The sequence below is a fragment of the Odontomachus brunneus genome, unplaced genomic scaffold, assembly GCF_010583005.1.
Source record: "Odontomachus brunneus isolate Ranch 3 - 2012 unplaced genomic scaffold, Obru_v1 Obru_scaffold_082, whole genome shotgun sequence".
Classification (NCBI taxonomy): Eukaryota; Metazoa; Arthropoda; class Insecta; order Hymenoptera; family Formicidae; genus Odontomachus; species Odontomachus brunneus.
This window is the reverse complement of record NW_022639532.1, coordinates 741,386-763,843: the sequence shown is the minus strand read 5'-3', so window position 1 is coordinate 763,843 and position 22,458 is coordinate 741,386. Positions and strand designations below refer to the sequence as shown.

General features: G+C 43.8%; 1 protein-coding gene and 1 long non-coding RNA gene across 7 annotated transcripts in view; one reads left to right on the top strand and one right to left on the bottom strand.

Moving 5' to 3' along the window:
• LOC116847650 (protein diaphanous) overlaps positions 1–19,670 on the top strand; it is a 26,783-nt gene extending 7,113 nt beyond the window's left edge. Inside the window, exons 2-16 of one of the 6 annotated variants that reach the window (XM_032822871.1) lie at positions 9,516–9,698; positions 10,090–10,388; positions 10,487–10,507; positions 10,843–11,152; positions 11,246–11,592; positions 11,704–12,001; positions 12,097–12,426; positions 12,537–12,679; positions 12,764–13,031; positions 13,113–13,352; positions 13,422–13,676; positions 13,755–13,919; positions 13,999–14,242; positions 16,545–16,626; positions 17,180–19,670. In XM_032822871.1, coding sequence (XP_032678762.1) covers positions 9,516–9,698; positions 10,090–10,388; positions 10,487–10,507; positions 10,843–11,152; positions 11,246–11,592; positions 11,704–12,001; positions 12,097–12,426; positions 12,537–12,679; positions 12,764–13,031; positions 13,113–13,352; positions 13,422–13,676; positions 13,755–13,919; positions 13,999–14,242; positions 16,545–16,626; positions 17,180–17,201 — 3,207 coding nt within the window. In that variant the 3' untranslated portion in view covers positions 17,202–19,670. Of the gene's footprint in view, positions 1–3,958; positions 5,767–9,515; positions 9,699–10,089; positions 10,389–10,486; positions 10,508–10,842; positions 11,153–11,245; positions 11,593–11,703; positions 12,002–12,096; positions 12,427–12,536; positions 12,680–12,763; positions 13,032–13,112; positions 13,353–13,421; positions 13,677–13,754; positions 13,920–13,998; positions 16,235–16,544; positions 16,627–17,179 lie in introns of those variants that run through there. The other 5 variants (XM_032822870.1, XM_032822869.1, XM_032822866.1 and 2 more) reach the window with 5 other exon arrangements.
• A 134-nt stretch (positions 19,671–19,804) lies between these two features.
• On the bottom strand, positions 19,805–21,924 carry LOC116847652. The gene is made up of 3 exons (XR_004378802.1): positions 21,645–21,924; positions 21,234–21,345; positions 19,805–21,169 (listed from the first exon to the last, which is right to left on the bottom strand). It is a non-coding gene; the product is annotated as an uncharacterized LOC116847652 (long non-coding RNA).
• Between the last annotated feature and the right edge of the window lie 534 nt (positions 21,925–22,458).

Here is a 22,458-nt window from a genome sequence, read left to right as displayed (position 1 = left end):
CTCTCTCTCTCTCTCTCTCTCTCTCTCTCTCTCTCTCTCTCTCTCTCTCTCTCGCCGTGATAGCCTATAACACATGATCAGTGACAAATGTCGTGTGTGTTTTTATCGAACTTGTCGAAACCTTGGTCTATTCGGAGCCGTGACGTAGCCGTCCGACCGGGCGCATTCCGCGATACGCAAGGATCCGCATGATTCACGACAGGCGTCTATCCTTTCGGTCGGGATCGAATGCACAGTCGATGTGAAGGGGAGCGAGAAGCGAAGGCGTGCGGATGCTGTTGGATAGATAGTTTGAAAGCAAATGTCCGACTTGAGAGAGAAGAAAATAATCGCTCCAGCGCGAACGTTCTTTTGAACGTCAGGACGTTTTCGGAGTGTACACGGTATTTTATAGGCGGCAGGATAGTTTTGTAGTAGACGAGACGGAAGGATTAAAATAGAAGCCCGTCCTGTGTAGCAGGAGGATGACGACGTCGTGAGACGAAGATCTTTAAATAGATTTAATAGATCTGTTTGGATTAGGGAATTTGCCGTCGAAAAATGGGATAAACAAGTCGAAAACTTGGTAGAAGGCCTTTCGTTAAGGGTGAGGGAGGACAGAGCTACTTATCGGGATTATGACGTCAGCGATAAAAATAAATCATTGTCTGGCATTGTGTGTAACGTCAGGAGGGGAACGTAGAGAAAAGAAAATAAAGGAGAAAGTTCCTTGCGACTTACGCTGGAAGGAATAACGTTGATAGAGCTGCCACAGCGGACTCGTAATTCGTCGCGAGAATGGAAAGAGAATCAACTGCAGCGAATCAGGATAGTATACGGAGAGAATATTGTAGGAGAAATTACAATGCAACTTTAGTAGTCGGGAATAGACAAAATGATTATAATTGTAGTAAAAGTTATCATGTTTATGGTCATTTTTACTTTGCTTTACTATAATTTTCGTAACAGTGTCAGTCCATTCCCGAACTACTAAAATTGCATTCTAATTTTTGCTATAATATTCTCTCCGTGTAGGAAAGATTTCATTGGATTGACCAAATGTCTGATGAAGTATGAACGAAGCAGACTTTAGTAGTCGGGAATAGACAAAATGATTATAAATGTAGTAAAAGTTATCATGTTTATGGTCATTTTTACTTTGCTTTACTATAATTTTCGTAACAGTGTCAGTCCATTCCCGAACTATTAAAATTGCATTCTAATTTTTGCTATAATATTCTCTCCGTGTAGGAAAGATTTCATTGGATTGACCAAATGTCTGATGAAGTATGAACGAAGCAGAAACTCCGGTTGAAGTTACCAGAATTTCGTTCAACAAGATTTCTGCATAATCTCGTCAACTTGAAGAGAAGTTCTGGTAATTTCTGATAATTCCTGTGGAATTCGTTCACATTTCACCAGACATTTGGTTGATTCTATGCTGCAATTATAACTGGTGGTTCAGCTATAATTGCTAAGTATTCGGACTTGAAGCCAAAACCAGTAAGAATGTCGGGAGTCGAGTGGCAGTGTTATTAGTTATCCAGGCAATGCTTGCTTTTACCTTAATTGGAGACAAAACTGCTTGAATTTTAAGCGCGACTTCGCGGCGACTTTCTCCTCAATTTTTCTCACTGCTGACATCATAGTTCAAGATGATCGACCCACACGAGTGCCGTCGAGGGAGACTTATGCAACGTTTGCGCATCGCCGACACAGATCACTTTAAAGGCGATCATTCGCGCGAGAGGATATCGCGATCCCAATCCTAATCCTCTCGGAGTCGGTCGATTTACACGCGACTCACGGCGCCCACGTCGCGTCGGCCGACACCGAGGCAAACTCGTGTCCGCAAGGGACGAGGGACTTTGGAATTGGCACACCTTTACGAATTTCAGGCTCAGTGAGCTCGTGCTTGATAGGCGGTCAGCGTGGAGAGAGAAAGAGAGAGAGAGAGAGAGAGAGAGAGAGATGGTTCCGCGTCGCGATACCGAGGAGCACCGTAAGAGCACGCCGGGACGTCCGATCTTCTCTCCTTTTGGTTTCTTTAATTCCACCATGATGCCGTTATGTTAATCTTACGTTACGGCCTAACTGTACCGACCGCGCGCGTAATACATACATATATATTCTTACATGCATGCATACGCATGCATTCGCGGGCACACCTTTACGCGCGAGCAGGTAACGCCGAGGTAATGAGTCGTCGATCGGCTCGATTTTTACGAAATCGCGAGTCCGCCGAAATTCCGCGCGCGCCTGTTCGAATTTCCGAACGACTCCGATCTCGCCCTTTTCTTTTCTTTGATCCCGAAAAATATATTTGCACGCGACGGGGTTAACCGTTTCGGATTATCTCGGCTAGAATATTAACTCGGATATAACGTCGGAGTAATTGAAAGGTTGGAAAGGTGTGAAGAAATGACATTAATATGACATTTCGCCGCGAGAAATCGAGCGCGGTGACCGGTGCGGAAAAAAATGGGGAACAATCTGTGGAACTGTCGGGGGACACACTTGGGTAGAAATAAACGGTATAAAATGCGATCGCGGACGCAAAGGCACGAGCTGTGACAGTAATCTTTCGCGGGGGATCAAAGAAGTCCGTCGTCTGGATTAGCGGACGAACTTTCTACAATTGCGGTAATTTCACGTTTGCGGATTGCTTCGTCGCGTGCGGATCCAACCGCGAATGTGCCGTTTATGGGCACTGTACTTATATCAAAAATTATTCTCGTCTTTTGCACGCGATGATTGTGCGTAGATTCGCAAAAAAAAAAACTCAGAAGTGGTTTTTGAAATTGTTCACGAAAATACATGTAATTATTGCGTGCAAGAAGAAATTCATTCATTTGTGAGAATCATTCTTCCTTGGTACATGATACGTTAAATTAATATAATCAAAAAGAAAAGAAAAAAAGATTAAAAAGAAAACAAGGAACGCGAAAAGCAGAACCAACAAGGACGAGAAGGAAAAAAGGAGAGAAGAAAAAAATAATAATGAATTATGAAAAGAGCCCGTGAAAAGCGAGACATGCTTCATTTATGGAAACGTGGTAATAATATTTTTGCTTTTTAATGAAGACTCATTAAGGGGATGCTGGAGTCGATGACAAACTCGACAATGTCGATAATGCAGAAATGATCGTCATTAATATAATCCCGCTATCCTTTTCGTATTTCTTGTATATACAGAACTTACATGAATGTGTGTTGCTTTATTTTACTATATTCAACGGCAAACCTAACCATATATGTATAGAAATATTTCTGCAAGCTTTCTCGATATTTCTAAGCTTCCAAATGCAAATGCAAAGGTAGAGCAATGTTCTTCAAAATTTTTCTGTTTGGAGTATTCACACTTTCTGCACATACAAGCTGCGGAATTTTTGGATTAGACAAATATTACGCTGACAGCTTGAGATTTTACATTAAAAATTTTTTGTTCGTTTTCGTCGCATATCGAGCAATGTTCCTATTTATTTTTGCACGTATTGCAATTTTCATTTCGTAAAAGCATTTGTAATTCTGTGTAACCAATACGTCGTAAACTTTGCAGAAAAATGTCGGTGTCCTCTGTCGGTGAAGTTTTCAGCTTCCCTTCAAGGAAGAATAATTAATTTATTTCATATAATCTTGCACTCTCTTTCTCTCTCTTTCTTTTTCGCTCTCTGAGATGCTAATGCGTTAATCGAGTTAATTGAGGGAAGCTTGCTAGACCGGCTGGTTCGTATTTTTCCGTGGGCAGCCTCCTAATAGAAAGGAATGCCGCGCGCGGTCGTTTGAATTCTTCGCTTTTCGAGGATCAGGCCGTAATTGTATCTGACACCTCGCAGATAACGATGCAATAATTAATTCGAACTAATGTATAATTTACACGCGATACTCATGGTGTGCGAGCGCGCTCACGAGTCGGGATCGCGACGAAGGAAGGGGGGGATGATGGATATCGCGTGCATTCGTGGCGCGTCCGCGACGAAATCGCCGGCCAGTCCGCCGCGGTTCTTCCTCGAGTGCAGTTCTCGTTGGAGGCGAGAATCGTCTCTTTCCTCGTTCGTTAAGTCGGTTAAATGCCCCCTTGACAGTTCGCGCGCGCGCGCGCGCGACAGTGTCGATTGCGTAATCCGCGAGCGGAAAACTCTTCGTCGTGCGAGAACGCTTCGAGTGAGAAAATAGCGGGTGATAATAGACGGTGAACACGGTGGCGCACAGCTTCGGAGAGAGTTTGTTGCCGTCGTGTTATCGAAGCGTTCGTTATTATAAAAAAAAAAGTTTTAAACTGAGTTACTCGTTCGCGACAAATGTGCGAATATCGGTGAAGTGTGTTTAAAGAGACAGTGGATTGTGCAATAAGTAATTTCGAGTTTCTCAGGTAAAATGAATTCGTATCTGTTCATATCGCCAGAATTTTGTTGAAACAACGTATGCGTCCGTTTGGTCCAGACACATCACTCTTGTTTTGAAAATATCCTCATTATTGGCATGTGAATCTTGAAATGGGATTACATGGCGTTAAACGAAGACACGTTGCTTATATCAATACGTATTATATGTATATATGTGATTCAACGTAGACAAATATATTCTTGCTGGAGAGTAATTTTGACGAATGGAAAACACGAAATAATGAACTGAGAATATAATGTTTTTAAATGTCGAGGGAGAAGATATCATTATCATCAAAATAATTATAATGTACTGTCTGTGAGAATATTATAATTGTAATATTAATTATAATATTTAAACAAAATTACAGAGAGTATTGTTAAAATCCAAGGCTTTGAAATTCTTCTAATCAAATTAAATATTGTTGCTTATATATGAAACAATGATTGTTAATTCGAGTACATTGGTATACTAATATCTTTTTTCCGTCATTCTCCGCATACATTGTTTCACAAAGTGAAACAGCGAGGTAAAGGTACGAGTTTTATCTGAAAAACCCAGATTTCTTAAGAACCGTCTACAATGGGAGTAAAGTATGGCTGTTAGAAATGAGAGTAAGCAATTGACCAATCACAATCGAATGTGAGAAGAATAATCGATTGTGACTGTGATTGGTCAATTCCTTACTTCTTACAGCCGTACTTTATTCCCTGTAAACGGTTCACACACAAGTCGATATGTCGTCGCATCGAGTAACGCACGTGGATTTACATTTATTTGTGCAGAGCGGAGTTGTCATCCTTCGCACCTGCCGGCTGTTCCATCTGCCGCGATAATGATCGACAGTTTATCGACTCGGCGACCATACGTCCACGCTAATCACGTCTGACGGACGATTACGCGCTCCTCCGCCGTCGGGGGGACGTCGTCGCGTTCGCGACGCGCACAGTTTGCCGAATTAATCGCGCGAATTCGCGTCTCTGTCGCTGACAGAGACGTCGCCGGGCGGAAACGTCGGGCTGCGTTTCCGTTTCGGCAGGAATAAAACGTCGCACGCGACGTGTGTGTGTGTGAAATCCAATAAAAGCCTATTCTCGCTGCTGGACGCCAGTCGGTGGAACATGATTCTTCCTCCCACCTGGACGACGGCCCGATGCGTCGCGGCGCGGTCGAAAAAGTCGCGCGACACGATTGAGCGTACTGCGTAGCTCTTTTTGTCACGTCGGATCACCTAAAAATAAAGGTGCGAGCGTCGCGTAGGCGGTCGTATCCTACGGGGACCCGGACGACCTCGCGCGCGTGTCCCTCGTGTCGTGAGTCATTCACGAGTCACGCGTCAAACGCGATTATTTTCCAAGTGTCATCGCGACGAACGAACGCGCCGCTATGATCACGGATTGGGTAAGAGCCCTCCTATGAATCCCACGTTACTTCGAGGGTGATTTCGCAGCTGCGAACGCACTCGTCGAGTCAAAGCAAATAGCGAATTCTGTCAGAGAAACACTCGACACCGACATAAACAGCTTCCGTATTTTGCAGTCTTTCTATTTGCTCGTGCAGAATTGCAAATATTTATTCAGAGTGAAAGTGCAAATTTATTCTGTTATTTGCGAATGTCAATGAACGGCGGAGTATCTCGCGTTTGTATAAAAAAATATTGTTGTTTACTAAATCTTTTTTTGTTCTTTGATATAACACGGAGTGCTTCGTCATTCATTGACGTCTGTACTTTCATTCTGAATAGGCATTTACGACTCTATACAAGCAAATAGAAGAACGTAATAACGAACGCTGCATTATGTGTCGGTATCTAGAGTTCTCTTAACGCGCGACCACACACACAGAAAAATATCATTCCGCTGCTAAGAAAAGCGATTATTCAGTTTATTTTCCTCCTTCTGAAGCTTCAGTGGTTATCTTCAACCAAGAATATATTTTCCTGATAATAGTCTTGAAATATATTAATCGCAAGTTTTAAAGAAATGTTCATTGCATACAATCTAAAGAAGGATTTAGTCTTCTTATCAAGAAATTTCATTGGAGAAAAAGTTGATTTGATTCTATATAGTGAGCAAATTTTGTTTTAATTTAACACTAAAACTACGACGATTAATGACTCATTTGGAACGATTTCAAACGTGTCAAACGTGTCAAACGATTTCAAAACGAAAAGTGTCAAAATGACACGTTTCGAAGAAATATGTAATGCGAAATAAGAAATGTTTATTAGCCCTTTTTAGCTTTATTTAAAATATTAATAAAAAATATAAAATGCATCGTTATGAAATTGAGTAATTTTCATGAGGAATTACAAACGTTTTCACTGCTTTTCGTAATTCTAGTGTCAATACTTCACTGAAAATATTTCAATGAAACTGCTAATCTGCAAACATATAAGTTTATGAAATACTTGTGAAGCACGCGAGCAACATTTGCATCAATGCAGCGTGCATTTTTCTATGTGTAAGAGCAGCCCGCGTTTCATTTTCCTCCAAATCCAAGTTACTTTGAGTACATTTGATGATTCTCCTGCGAGAGGCCATGTCGATTAAAAGCAATTATTAGCGACAATTATAACGACACAGGTCCTCGGATGACTAATGGTTGTTAATCAACAGGTTCTTTTATCTTTCGAACCGTCATCCCGGATTGCGCGCCGTGCAACATTGCATCAATAGAAATCAAAGCGAATAATTAGAAGCCTTGCATGCGCCACGTCATCACCGATGACACGGTGAATCTCATTGTCGCCGCGCAGTGAGAATGAGATTTTTCAACGATACATTGCACGATACCGCATGGACGTGATTTCAGTCAAAGGAGGAAAGCAAAAATATATCTTCGCAAAAAACCTATTAAAATACTTTTATTGATGGTTTTCGAGAATCTTCAATGAATTTTTTAAATATTTCCTCTTTCTTTTTTCGCGAATACCATTTTTCCATGTATACTTGACGTAATCCATCGAGGCGATTTTCAGACACTGTTTAATCGCAACTACGACGCGGAATGCCATTAATAGCTCTTACACACAGGACGCGTCACGTCAATAATACGTGAGCCATGCATTGGCCAATCAGCGTTTAATTTAACCTTTTGTCGTAAGAACGATTTTTATAATTTTTTTTCTTCCTCAAAATCTAGGGATGAGCCCACCCTTCGCGTATGTACGCCCATGCTTATTAACCGTAGAGTTGAACGCGGTGAAATTGAATGAGGTGAACGTCTCTCTTGTGTTTCGACGCGAAACAATCGCGAGTCATCGTAGGTGTGTTGCTATCTCGCGATTATAATCATCGCGGATGCAAGCCGACGCGTTTACCGTGTTACGCATAAAGACGCTATTTGAAAAACCGCGCCTAATGGCGCGATCTGTGCGCGCACGTGGTCGTCGTTACTTAATTCCACTATCCGACGTCCGGACGACTCGAGAATCGCTAATGACGATTATTAATTTCGATCGCGCGCCTCTCGTCACGTTCGCCTGCCCGTTACGGTAATCTGTCCGTTCGGTTTCGAGGCGTAGTGCTCCCCGGGGATTTATTCAGGCACGACTGGGCGACGTGGCGAACTTCGACGTGTGTGTATCCTCGTCGAATGCGTTGCCTGTCGTGCGGACGCGCGTTCAGCTACCTCGCGCTAAGAGCGGATAATCGCTCCCAGCATCGCCGCGCAATTTCGCGTCGTCTCAGCGGGAAAAGGAAATTCTACATACCTATCTTCTAGGCATGTTGCGAGCGGATGAGCGTAAAATCGCGCCGCTGAACGGGGATCAGATGAAAATTCGACAACATGAAATCATAGGTCTGTTCTTCGCAGCTGAACGCACATTTTCCGAACTTGAGGAAAACAGTTACGTAACTGTGGCTTGGTGCAAAAAAAGAGAGAAAGAGAACTATTGCAAGCTACTAGTTCAGCTACGAAGAACAAAACCATATATCTCTGTTATTGCAACCAAAGGTCTGGACCTTTAGCCGTATTTAAACTTTATTAAGGTTTTTCAATAGCAGTTTAAACTTGGATTCAAGTTTAAACTCTATTCTATACGTTTGTTTTGTTTAAACTGAGTTTAAGTTGAAATCTAAGTTTAAACTATCACTGAAAAACCGGCCTTAAGAGAAAAATATTTGGTATTTGCGACTATATTCGCATAGAGCATTGATTGCTTATGACCAAGAAAACTATTTTTTTACTATATAAACACTGAGTATACAATACCATTTTTTAAATTAAATTATACTATAATGTTAGTGACAACAATTTTATATGCATATCATTACTACCACTTTTGTGTTGGAATATGCGAAAAATATAGTATATATAGTTGCCAAGAGCAACTATAATTTTAGTTAGATCAACCATTTTTTTTCTTTGTGTTGGTTGTAATGTCGGTTGCAAACTGAAAACAATTGACTAATGAAGAATCTCTTCCTGCATGAATTTTTCTGTTTCCACCGAGTCTTTCACATGGTTTCTAGTCAGACAAAATGGAGAAAAATTCAGTTGCACTAACGGAATTATTTGCGCGACGTTGACTTCGCGAGGAGAAACGCTTTACAATGGAACTCCGGTTATTGGAATGTAGTTTATCGGGCGATCTCGGGTCGATTAAATTTGCATTAGACCGCGGCCTCGTTGCACTCTACTCCGTGGCCTCTCGTTTGATACGCGTTACCGCCGAGCGGGCTGTCGCTTTCGCATGGATCCTGGAATCCAAATATCGTCTCGTCTCCTCATCAAATATAACTCTGTCGGCAAATCGAAATCACGGCCCGATTGCGAGGATATTCACATCGAACAAATTGACTTTTGTTGTTTTCCAACATACCGATGGGCCACAAATTTGAAGTATTAAGAGACAACACCACGGTAGAAATTTCAAAAAATAGATTTTTTACTTACATTAAAAATATATTAAAAATATATTTTTTAATCACATTTTCTGAAAGATTTTCTGAAAGAGCCTAGCTCATAATACAACATATGTTTTAAGTAAACAACAACACAAATGTCTTTTTAAAACCCACACTAAATACATGTAAAATGACCATTAAAAAAAATGTATTGTTACTTGGAAAAAGAATTCCTAAAGATACTTTTTTCTTCGCCCTGATTATGAATCTTTCTTAAACGGGGATTCCTTGTTACAGCTGGACACATGGTTTGGCCGGCCGAAGAAGTCCGGCCGCGGGGGTGGGATGCGCAACAACTCGGGCAGCAACACCATGCCTCGACCCCATTCCGGCGACGATATCAACGAGATCGAGCAACAGCGTTCCATCATCGAGAGGATGGACGAGGAAACGGTGAACGATAAATTCGAGGAGATGCTGGTGGGTGCAAAGACTTGTAATATAAGAATATATGTTCTTCGTAGAAACTGCCTAAAGTGAAGAGAGTACGGCTTGCAAGAGGCTAATCGCGGTTCCTTGGTGCGACTGACAAATAGGATTACTCACGGGAGTGAATACGAAGGAATCTCGTTTGAAACAAGCTAGACGCCGAATCGGTCTTTATTTTAATCTGAATCTAACTTTCTTGTTCAAATTATCTTTTATTCCCAATTAAGACGACATTAAATTCCCATTTTCAGGTAAACTAACTATTGATTGACTCATTAGTTGGCTTCCCATTTTGTGTTTTGAGAAATGACTTGCTCACTCGTGTGAGCTGATAAATACGACCGATCTGTGGAGAAAAATTGAATCATTGCTGTCTCCATAGGCCAACATGAACCTAACCGAGGAGAAGAAAGAACCTTTGCGCCAGCAATCGGACTCGAAGAAAAAGGAGATGCTGGTCCTGCATTACAAGGGTACCATACAAGACAATCGGTCGAAATTCGACAAGCCGGCCGATTACATTCAGTATCTGGCGCAGCCAGACCTCAGCGTCAACAAGATCTACAACTGCATCGAGTCTCTGAGGATCGCGCTCACCAACAATCCGCTTAGCTGGGTGCAGGAGTTTGGCACGAAGGGACTCAAGCAGGTCTTGGCCACGCTCAATGAGTGTTATCGGAAGTAAGTGTTGCCTCGCGAGTCTCAAGTGTCGAAGCGTAGCGTTTAAGGTTCTTACACACGTACGGATTGGGTCTAACGTTGATCTTGTTCTATTGCAGTGCCTTCATATATTACGATAGGTAATTCACGTAAAAGTACTATTCGCTTGAACGTTTTGTTTAGCGGTCGATTTCGATTCGTTACGTCTTTTCTAACCGCTTTTACGGCAGAGCCCAGTTTTGCTAGTTACTCTGGCCTGATAAACATATTAGTTTTGTAACGAGCCGTTATTGTACGTTATGACGGGATTTAATTTAGCGCGCGCGCGCTGCTCAGTTAACGAGACACTTATAATTTTCACTTAACTATTGTATCTTCAGTTCTTGCATGATTACGCTGCGTGCCGCTTACCAGAGAATCTGTCACGAGAGCTACGTTGGTTCTTTTTACTAATGAAGAATTCATTTTTCCTCAGTGATAGCCGATACGAGCGGATACAGTACGAATGCATTCGCTGCTTAAAAGCCATCATGAATAATACTGTCGGTATTAAGGAGATGTTGGCCCATCACGAGGCTCTCACCATCGTGGCCCGATCGTTAGAGCCGACGAAACCGTCCGTAATGTCCGAAGCCGTCAAGTTACTCGGTGCGGTGTGCCTCATCTCGAGTGACAGTCACAAGAAAGTTTTGGACGCGATCACTATGAATGGCGAGTTCAAAGGTCGCGAGAGGTTTCTACCGATCGTGCAAGGATTGATGAACAAGAAAAATGAAAACCTAAGGGTACGTCTCGTACATTTCGCTTCTTACCAAACGCGTGACGCAATTTTGTAGCCGAGGGATTCGTCCCTTACAAAGTGAGATGTTCTGTCGTAGGTAGTGTGCCTTCAACTTATAAACTCGATAATATCGTCCGCGGAGGATTTGGATTTTCGCTTACATTTGAGGAACGAGGTGATGCGAGTCGGTCTGGCCAACATCCTCGAAACTCTGGAGAAGGACGAGTCGGATGACCTAGCAACGCATTTAAAGATTTTTAACGATCACAAGGAGGAGGACTACGAGGAATTTGTACAGAGATTTGACAACGTGCGGTTAGAATTGGACGATATTAACGATTGCTTCGAAGTGGTAAAACATATAGTGTTGGACACATCCGCCGAGCCGTATTTTTTATCTATACTTCAACACCTTTTATTTATCAGAGACGACGTTCTAGTTCGGTAAGCATGTGTAACAGCGTATTTGTTCATTATTGCGTTTTTACCGATATAAAGCACTAATACACAGATTCTTTCTCATTTGTTTAACAATCTTGTTTGATCTATCCTCAGACCGGCCTATTACAAATTGATCGAGGAGTGCATATCGCAAATAGTGTTACATCGTTCAGGCTGTGACCCGGATTTTAGCGCGACCAGGCGCTTTCAAATTGACGTGCAACCCTTAATCGATAACCTAGTCGAGAAATCACGGGCCGAAGAAGAGCGACGGCTAGTGGAGATATCTCAAAAGTTGGAGGAAGCTATCGCCAGCAGGCAAGAAGCAGAAGCGAAGCTTCAACATGCGGAGAACAAAATCAAAGAGTTGGAGCAAGGAACTGGAGGAGCGAGACCGGCCGGCGGTGGTGCCGTAAGTATAGATATATAGCATTTTTAAATATTTTACTTATACGTTTATCTTTGCGTGAAATGAAGATTCTGACATACGTTGTCTTGTATACACAGAGAACTACTGTGGGCCCACCACCGCCGCCGCCGCTTCCTGGGATGGGCGGCGGACCACCGCCTCCACCACCTCCTCCTCTTCCCGGTGGCGGTGCACCGGTTCCACCGCCGATGTGTCCACCCCCGCCACCTATGCCCGGGTCGAGAGGTCCTCCGCCTCCACCGATGCCTGGCGCACCCGCGCCGCCACCTATGCCGGGAATGGGTCCTCCACCGCCACCGATGGCTACGTTCTCGCCAATTCCGCCGACACAGGTCTTACCACCTGGATTAAAACCGAAGAAGAAGTGGGAAGTGGATGGTCCACTGAAGAGAGCGAATTGGAAAGCGGTATGTGTGTTTCTCGATCAAATTGTTATCGACAGAACATGCGATACTCAATCGGATGTTGATTGAGATACAGCATATTTCCTGCTACATCGAGATTTATACCGTTTTAGATCATGCCTCACAAACTCACGGAGAAGTCATTCTGGATGAAAGTGCAGGAAGACAGACTAGCTAGCCCGGAGATATTGGACGGTCTTGTGCAGAAATTCGCGTCGAAACCAAGTGGGAAGAAAATAGACGATGTGGTCGATAAGTAATTATTCATTATATGATCGTATCAGTAGCTATTCTTAACGTCATTATGCGTGAGGTAATAATGATTACTTCCTTTACGCAGGTCAGTTTCAACGAAGAAAGTGAAGGATCTCAAAGTTTTGGACAACAAAGCAGCACAAAATATATTAATACTTCTCGGTGGGACACTGAAACACATGCCTTACGCGGATGTAAAGACGTGCTTACTTAGATGCGAGGGACCAGTTATTTCGGACAATATATTGCAAGGATTAATTCAATATTTACCGCCACCGGATCAGTTGTCCAAATTACAGCTCTACCAGGATCAATATGACGACTTAACCGAGGCGGAACAATTCTGTGTTACGGTAATATTTTTCACTTGTTTCTCATAGCGTCCCAGGTTAATCGTACCGAGCATGCGAAATGTACGAATGTCAATATTACAGATATCATCGATAAAGAGGCTAATGCCAAGATTAAGATCTTTGAGCTTTATGTTGCGATACGAGGAATTGATACAAGATGTGAAACCTGACATAGTGGCGGCCACAGCGGCGTGCGAAGAAGTGAAGAATAGCAAAAAGTTCGCGCGGATTCTCGAGCTGATTTTGTTACTCGGGAATTACATGAATTCCGGTTCCAGAAATGGACAGGCGTTCGGATTCGAGATCAACTTCCTCACGAAGGTGTGTGCAATACGACTCGCGCGCTAGCGTTATTGTCTGCACCGTTTCACGATGATGTTCTCTTTCCAGTTAACTGGTACTAAAGACGTCGACAACAAACAAACCCTCATGCATTACTTGGTAGACACGATAGAAAGGAAGTTCCCAGAGTGTCTTAGTTTCGCTGAGGAACTGGCTCACGTGGATCGCGCTAGTCGAGTGTCTTTGGACAACGTCCAACGAACACTGCGTCAAATGGAGACCAACATCCGCAATCTCGAGCAAGACCTCGCGAACGCCAAGGTTCCGCAGTGCGACGACGACTTACTTATAAACGTGATGAAAGTATCCTTTGCAAATCTTAGGACGCGCGGCTAATTAATCAGGTAAAAAAGTATTTCCTTGACCAAATCACTTTTACAGCCATTTGCAAAGAAAGCCAGAGAGTCTTACGAGGTTTTGCAGAATATGTTCAAAAATATGGACGGTTTGTACTCGGAGATCTCCGAGTTTTTCTCCTTTGACAAACAGAAGTACACCATAGAAGAATTCTTCGGTGACATCAAAACGTTCAAGGATGATTTCACGGTAAATACGCGTGAATGTGGATAATATCGGCGACTTTGTCCGATCGTCATTTAACATGGCAATTGCGTTCTCACCGCAGCAATCGCAGAGGGAGATAATAAAGCTAAAGGAAGGCGAAGAGAAGCAGAGACGGGCAAGGGAGGCGCGCGAGAAAGCAGAAGCGGAAAAGGCGGCGCGAGCCGCTCGCAAGCGTGCACTAGTCGACATGAATGCACACGAGACGCAGGAGGGTGTCATGGACAGTCTGATGGAGGCCCTACAAACTGGATCCGCCTTCAGCCGGCCGGATCAACGACGCAAGCGACCGACGCGTGTAGCTGGTGGTAAGTTCTATAAGGCCACGTACATCTGGAGGCAAATGACGAAGAAGGAGCAAGCTACTCAGCGATATGCACTTAGAAATAATTTATGCGAAAATTCCGCTAAAATGAAGTATATAAATGTAACGCCTCGCGGGATAGCACGGCGCGACATATTTCGGAGGATTGCGAGAGTACACACACCGGGCGACTCGATAAGCTACTTTACGCCTGAGGATAATCAGGAGCTATACAAGCAAATGTTGATAGATGAGGCTAAGAAGACGCCCAGATTAACGAAGCACATGTCCAGGATCACGTACTTTCAGAAAAGAAGGCAATGCAGTAGGTGTAGTCGCGGGTATTTCACGACGCTACCGATAGACGACGACGAAACTCCGAAGAGAAACGTTCTGCTAGAGACATTTGCAAATTTCGAGCCCAGATGCATCGCTGACACGGCAGACTCGGATATGTGTGTCGATGAGAACGCCTTGCTTCTCAACGAAGCACGTATGCTCAGTCCGGTCAAACAGAGGCGCGTTGTTATTAGTAAGATACGAAAGCGAAACAGTATAGTGCGCCGCGCCATATCAAATCGCAGACGTATACGGGAGAACGTCAGACGCCGCAGATCGCACACGCGCATGCAAAGCCCACCCAATATGAATAGCAGCCTGCCTCCCATCGGGTCAGCTTCGAACACGAATATCGCGAATGTGGGGATGTCAAAGTCGACCGACAATATCTTCGTCAAGTCGAGCAAAAGGGCATCCACTCCAATCAAGCTCTTAAGATCGAGAAACTACGAGAATTTGACGTGGTTCAAGGACGAAAGATTGAACATACGATATAAGAAGAGCAAGTCCTTCAACTCGAGCGCATCGATCGAGATGAGCGGAATCGCGTTACTGTCGGAAAGTAGTCAAACATCGTTATACGCGGTCAAGTCAAATAATTCGATTATCACGACGAAAAGTCTGAACACGTCGTCCGAGGAGGCGTGTGAGAAATTTGCGAGTACGCAGGAGCGATCCTTTTTAGAAACAAGCGTTTTAAGTAAAAGAAGTCATTACAATCAATTCAAGACGTTGAGGCGCAAGTCGCGGAAGAAGAACTGGAAGTTTTGGCGAAAGCCTAAAAGTATCGGAATGTAGTTATATATCGCGTCGAGGACAAGACTGAATCAAACAAGACTGATACGGAAAACGCAAAGACTGAGACCAAGAAAGAGAGGAGTATTTTTTTATAGTCATTGTGACAAAAAGGCGTTGTAAGAAATATATTAGAGCGCGGAGTTCGTCATCCGTTTTTCCTATCGACATTATCTACGACATTATCGGCGGAAGTATATCATGCAAATAATTCCTAAATTTTATTGCTGAATTGATAGCTGCTTAACGATTCCTGAATCATCTGTGCACGATATTACGGGACCAAGACTGTGATACAACTAATGATCTGTGATCTTGCAATATATATTCACGTAGCATTTTATTTCATTGCATCTAGTGTGCTTCAGTCAAGAATATATACTTAACGAAATAATCTACTTTTAAATGCTATATGTACCTGACACGTGTAAATGTATTCTATTCAGTACAGGATAATTGCAGAAATCGTTGTGGGATGCAAAAGTAAGATGCAGCCCAATCAGGATGCTCTTATTGAGCCACTTCGATCACTTTACATATGCAGACTGCAGAGAATTCGATTTCAAATGAATATGCACTTTTTTGCGACAATTTCTACTGATAGTGATATATATTACACTACGATGCTAAAATATAAACTTTATATATATTTAAAAAAATTTTTTTTTTCATTATAAGTTTCGTGGAATGCAGAATGGTCAAAGCATGATTGTCAATCTATAAACACCTCCGTTTGTATTTCAAGTTTCGGATGTGACGTAGAGCAATATAAAAAATTTTCTTTCTAATAAAATGTATTATATATATGGACTGTTTTTGTATTCGGAAATATGTATATCTGCAATTAAATGCATAAGAGTTATTCGCTTGTCTCTGTTGCTTTCCTTGATGTATTCAGTGTTGTGTGTCGTACCATTTTGCATTGCTCCACGCTGCCTCAGGATAAACGACGTTGATACGCCGTTTGCAAAGTGCAAATATGGCGTGTCTCTCGTAATAAATTATGTAAGATCGAGTGGTGTGCAGCTCCCGAATGCACATTCCCCTGCGAGCCGGACATTCTCTCATTTCGAAATACTCTAACATCTCGTTTCGTTAGCACGCGCGCACACGAACTCCGCAATCCCCGAACCTAATCGAGTAACGAGCTCAATCCTGTTTTAATTTTACAGCGGAAAGGAGAGCGCAACTAAATAGGAGTCGATCGCGCACTGGATTAGTCGGATCTGGTTTACTAGGGAGAGAACTTTCGACGTAAGTATATCTGCACATTAAACGCGCGATAAGAAGAAGGAATGCTTGCCGGGCGAATGTACTCGCCTGGATCGCACGCTTCGTCTCGTACATGTATATTACATGCACTGTAGAGATAATATTTCCGGAGAGCGGGTAATACACGTTGCCAACTTAATTTTGCATTTTCTCATTTGTACGCGCGTTGTTGTTGCTCGCATTGCCGGCCAGCAGCAGCAGACGTAACGATCGGTTGGTGAGCGCGTAGTCTTGATTTTACTAATTACATCTCCATGCGTCCCCCGTTCCCCCCACGTGAGTGATATCGCGCTCGTTTGCTGAAAGTAGATAACGATCCCCGGCAGCGCTCGACAAGATAATGACAAATAATTGCTCACCGCTAAATAATTCGTTCTTGAAGACGCGAGTGCCGTAATTGCCTTCGTGTGCTTCCTGCCTAAGCGCCGTTTGCGTCGATTGGACTTGTTACACGCGCACGAACGTACACACAACAACGCGCGAACACACGCCTGCTGCTGTCGTAGTACCTTACCTCAGTCCATTGTTGTTGCAGAGAGCTTTTAAGTTCGGCATAACCTACCGGAATGTGTGTCCCGTTTCCGTCCTAAACTCGTTGCTGTGATGATCTCGCACCTCGTGTATCGTTGGAACGACAGTGGATGAGGGAGAACATCATACGACACGATAAATCGATATTTGGGGGAGGAGAACGCACGAGGAAACGCGCGAGAGACGTCGGCGATCATCCGCCGGCGCTGACGAGTTCTCTTGCGGTTTTTCACGTTAAGTTAACGAAGCAGACGTGAGCAGAGTCTTCCTTTTTATGCATTTGAACGGATGTAACGTATTGTAACGCACTGTACAAATATATGTAATGAACGCGCGACTGTGTATAAGTGAAGCTGTACCTTCCGCGTCGGTCGCTCGGCGAGGGGCTCGGCGCCGTTCACGGGTTTAGTACAAAGGAGTATTTTCGCTGCCACAGTGAACCGTACTTGTAAATACGCACGCAAAAGGCGAACACGTGTGTGGCGATTCATTGAGGAGGTCACTCGCTGCGCAACGCGCGCTCTCGCTCGTTCTAGCACATTTTTACTGCCGTCTCTACCGAGTTGAACGCGCGATAGACTTGCATTTATTTATATACGTTGCTGTAAATATCCCATCTCGGGAATCACATATACGTACGTATGTATGTATGTATGCATGCATGCGGCGAACGCTGCGACTCGTAATATAATTATTATCGCGGCACTCGAGAGAGAGAGAGAAAAAGAGAGATGCATTTTTGCGAAGAGATGGTATACTTCGGGAAAGCGCCAGTGATGGTCCGCGCAAGCGTTGAAAAGGCGGCGGCAGAGTGTGCGCGCATTTTCGGCGCGGCATCCTCGTCGCGTCCGCACGCGATGAAGAGGCGGCTCTCGTATAATTATCGCTTGCGCCGAGATTACGAAATGAAAACGGTAGTGGTAATTTACCGTAATGACTCCCCTCGCTGTCCCGACGGGACAGCCGCGAGGTGTGCGTAACCGTTTACATCACCCGCGGCTCGTAATTCTCGATAGAGGACGTTCTCCGGATACACTCTCGGGGAATGTTCGATACACTTTGCCGTTTGCAGAGCGGATTTTCCCGGTACGTCGATTCGACGCGCACCGTAACGGCACTAGTGATAGAAAACGCGCTATATATATCACGTCCATTATCATACGTATATCCTTCTGGACAGACGCGTGTCCGTATTTTGGAGCTCTTTTTGTATACGGAAGTATCTCGCTACCGACGTGTAATACGTGTCACAGCGCGTTAACGACCAAAAAAAAGAACTGAAATTATCTTTAAGAGAAACGACGTATCCGGCGCAACGTGCGCATTTTGTGATAATGAACGGGCCTGGTAGCAGCCTCACGGCGTCTTAGCAGTTTCACGGTACTTTCAACGGCGACGGTGAGAGAAACTCAGGGAGAGAGGCGAGGTGGAAATCTCCGAAAACGGATACAGCGACGGGAACACTGTCGAATCCGAGCTCGATAATGGGCGTTGCGCAACACCCGCGTTATTCGCGTCCACGTCTTTGCGCGAATAGAGAACGATCGACGAAGAAGCTACTGCTAAAATAATGAACGGAGCGAACGTTAACAAGTCGCCAAGTAACGAACGGAGATCGTTCGATTTTCAAACTCTAGGCGCGCACTGCCGGATTCGCAGTGTTGACGGAACGTCAATTAACGTTTCCGCTGACGGACGACGCTTATTTGAGCGCGGGCTTGGAGCAGATGTATATTCTAAAACGTCGCGTCTCTCGCGCGAGAGAGACTCGTGTAAATAATAAAGCCTGTCGAACGCGGCGCGGCGTGTTTCATTCTTCGTCCTTGTTGTTGTCGTCGTCGTCGTCGTCGCAGGGGATGACAAAATAGTCGCGCCTGGAAAATTGCGCTGCACGAACGTTGCAAGGACAGAGAAAGAGGCGACGTCGCGTCGCTCTCAGTTAACGCGCGTAGTAACGCGCGGTGGGGCCGGTATGCCAGGCACGTTTGAAATGTCTAGCGAAAGGCGACGTAACGAGCCGGTTCTTGAAGCCGCAAAAATCACGGAAGTATCCGCGACGCAGTCGCCGCCGGCCGATTTTCGGACGTCTTTTTAGGGTCTTTTAGTCATTCCGTTGCACGCGCGCGCACGCATTTTTGTACATTTATCGGCGACGAAACGCCGGGGGCCGCGCGTTTCACGCACACGTGCACATTCTACTACAGCACAGCTTTTGTACGTATTGAGTGAGAGAGAAGTGAGTGAGGTTGTATGGATGTGTGTGCGTGTGTATGCGTGAGAGAGCGCGCGTTGGAGCCGGTCATTTTCCCGAAGTAATTATTATACGTGCCTGCGAGAGGCACGACGGAAACTTAAGTCATTCGCCTATCGATCGAATCTCGTAGTAAATGAATATTTGTTAATATTGTAGTTAGGACTACATTGTACAAGCATTGATTGTATCTATATTGTGAATACGCGATTCTATAAATATTAGCTCATTATTATTATTATTATCTACTGTGTTATTCCTCAACCCTTTATTTGTTAATGTTGCCCTAAAGCAACATTAATTTCTCATAAGCTATATGAAAGAAGAACGGATGCAAAACGTACTTATTTAGCACTATTGTTAAATCACCTGTTCTCTTGGTCGATGTCTCGATGATAGTTTGATTTTTGCCGTTAGGTGACAAAAATCGTGAACAATTTTTTTGTCGAAAGTGGCATTTTGACAATAATATAACCGTATTCAGGAGATATAATTTACTTCATGAAACATTTGAGCATTCGTTTTCTCAAACCTTTTTAGACCTGTCAAAGGGTTAATACTTTCAACATTGTTCCGTTGTGAGATATTCACAGACTCAACACGTTCGTCGAGAACATGATTCTTTTCTACTGTTTTCTATATGATAGTGAACACAATAGTTAGAACACAATAGTATCGAAAGATTAGAATTATCTCTTGAATTTTTTATAACGTTTGCTACATGTATCTATACGATATAAAATTGAACTTTACGACAGTCCGACAATTCACGTACATTGGGTGCGTTCAGAAAGCATAACAGTTGTGCAATCATTAAGTGATTATTGCCTTTGATCAAGATACCCTTTTATACTCATGATGTATGTAGAAGAATATTCCAACGACAATAAACGCTCACTCGATCGTTGTGCTTTCTGCGGTCTACATGTCGACATACAATTAAATATATACAAAACGCATTATTATACTTGCGCGCAGCTGCACGAATGATCCGCAAGATGCAAATCGAACGACACGGCAAGCGAGAACGCAAGGAAATCGAATCTGATTACTCTGTCTCGCCGAACGTGTAATCCTCGACTCTCTCGTGGACGCGATCCAGAGTCCATCACGCCATGGAACGCGTTAACGTCGCGAATACCGGGAGAAATCGAGGGAACGTAAGCGAAACCGGCGGTTGCGCGTTACCACGACACGCAGTCACGCGTATATTACACGTGATATCGATCGATCGGATTGGAGAAACATACCTTCATCGTTTGGTCGCTTCGTGTCGAGGAGATACTCCCGTTCCGGACATTTTTCTTCGCGTTCATGAGGACGAGGACGTGTTCTACATCACGGTCTGGTTTTCCTCGTCCGCTTGCGAAATCCTCCCACTGTTCCATCGTGATACACACCTCGAGCAAAAATCGTCTTACAAATCGATTGTCGAACCGAAGGATACTTATTTTAGTAGAGTAAGATTCTTTTAGAATCTTACAATATGGAATATATGTACATACATTTTATGTTGAAAGTTCAACCATTTAAGGATTAAAACGATAAAAATGATCAAGATTAGGCGCGGGCATTGGTGTTTTTACTACATACCACTTAACCGCAAAGTAATTAGAAAACTTGGACGATTGTGACGCGCTCTTTTTTACTTGGCGCCATATTGTTACAGAGAAAAAACTGATACCTCGATCTGATGACCTCGAGTGCCACAAGTAACGCAATAACGACCGTGACGTTGCGATTCTGCGTTGACATATAATTCCCGTTACCCAGATATAATAGTCACAATAATTACACAAATATATACCTGTCGCTGCACGAAGGAACTCTATGATTACTCGATCATTCCTTGCCGTCGAAAGCCATGGAGTGCGGGGCGAGATGAGACGAGCCCAAGCGATACCTCGAATCGACTCAGCCTGCAAAACAAAGTTCGATACGACTCTATCGATAGTTCCTAGCCGTTTCCACGGGCGATTTCGCGGCTCATTTCAGTGCGGACGTGTCTGTCGCGCAGTTTTCCTGTCGTAAAGCGGTGAACGATGTTACGCAAGGCCGCGGGATCTGATCCGCACGAATGCATACTTAACGACTTTCGAACGCGCCCTTTCACCGAATTCGAACGCGCTCGTTAATGTCGTCTCGCAGGAATGCACGTCTCGCGCAACGCATTCACGACGATAACGCGGCGCTTCTCCGTTCTTTCGGATGCACGTACCTCGCTGAATTGGCGATCTCCCTCGCGTTCTTCACGTACGGCGAAGAAGGAACGGCCGGCTCGACCTTTCCCGACGATATCGTCCTCGTGGATCCGGTCGGCGGTCCCTCAGTGATTACGCCATTGCGATCGCGGGAAACCGGCGGCACAGTGAGACGCGATATATGGCTGCCGTTGCCGAAACTTACTGAGGGAAGCGCTATGTGACGTTCTCTACAATGTCCGTCTACAATGAAAGTAAAGTACAGGTTGTAAGAAGTAAGAATAAGAAATTAACCAATCACAGTCAAATGTGAGAAGAATAATCAACTATGATTGGTTAATTTCTTACTCTTATTTCTTACAGCCATACTTTACTCTCATTGTAGACGGATATCACATACGCAGGCTAATGCCTGTATTATGGATTGAGGATTGCAATCGGATCAATAAAGTAATTTAAATCTTAGGCCGGTATTCATAGTTGAATCTTATATTTAAGACCGTCTTAAGTTCCTCCTCAGATGACGCACAGATTATTTCATTGGCTACGGAATATTCGAAGGGAAACTAAGACGGTCTTAAATATAAGAGAGAGAGAGAGAGAGAGAGAGAGAGAGAGAGAGAGGGGGAGAGAGAGAGACCCGACTATAAATATCGACCTTAGTTCTGCTTTATTTGGTTGGTCCGATAATCTTCAATCTATAATCTGATTATTAGGGTCACTTTTTATTAAGCTCCGATAAACTAGCCGTTCGAATAACTTTGCAGGAATCTCCAGCTGAAAAGCTGGTGTTGGAGAAAAATAAAAAGCGTTCCAACGTCCTAATATAAT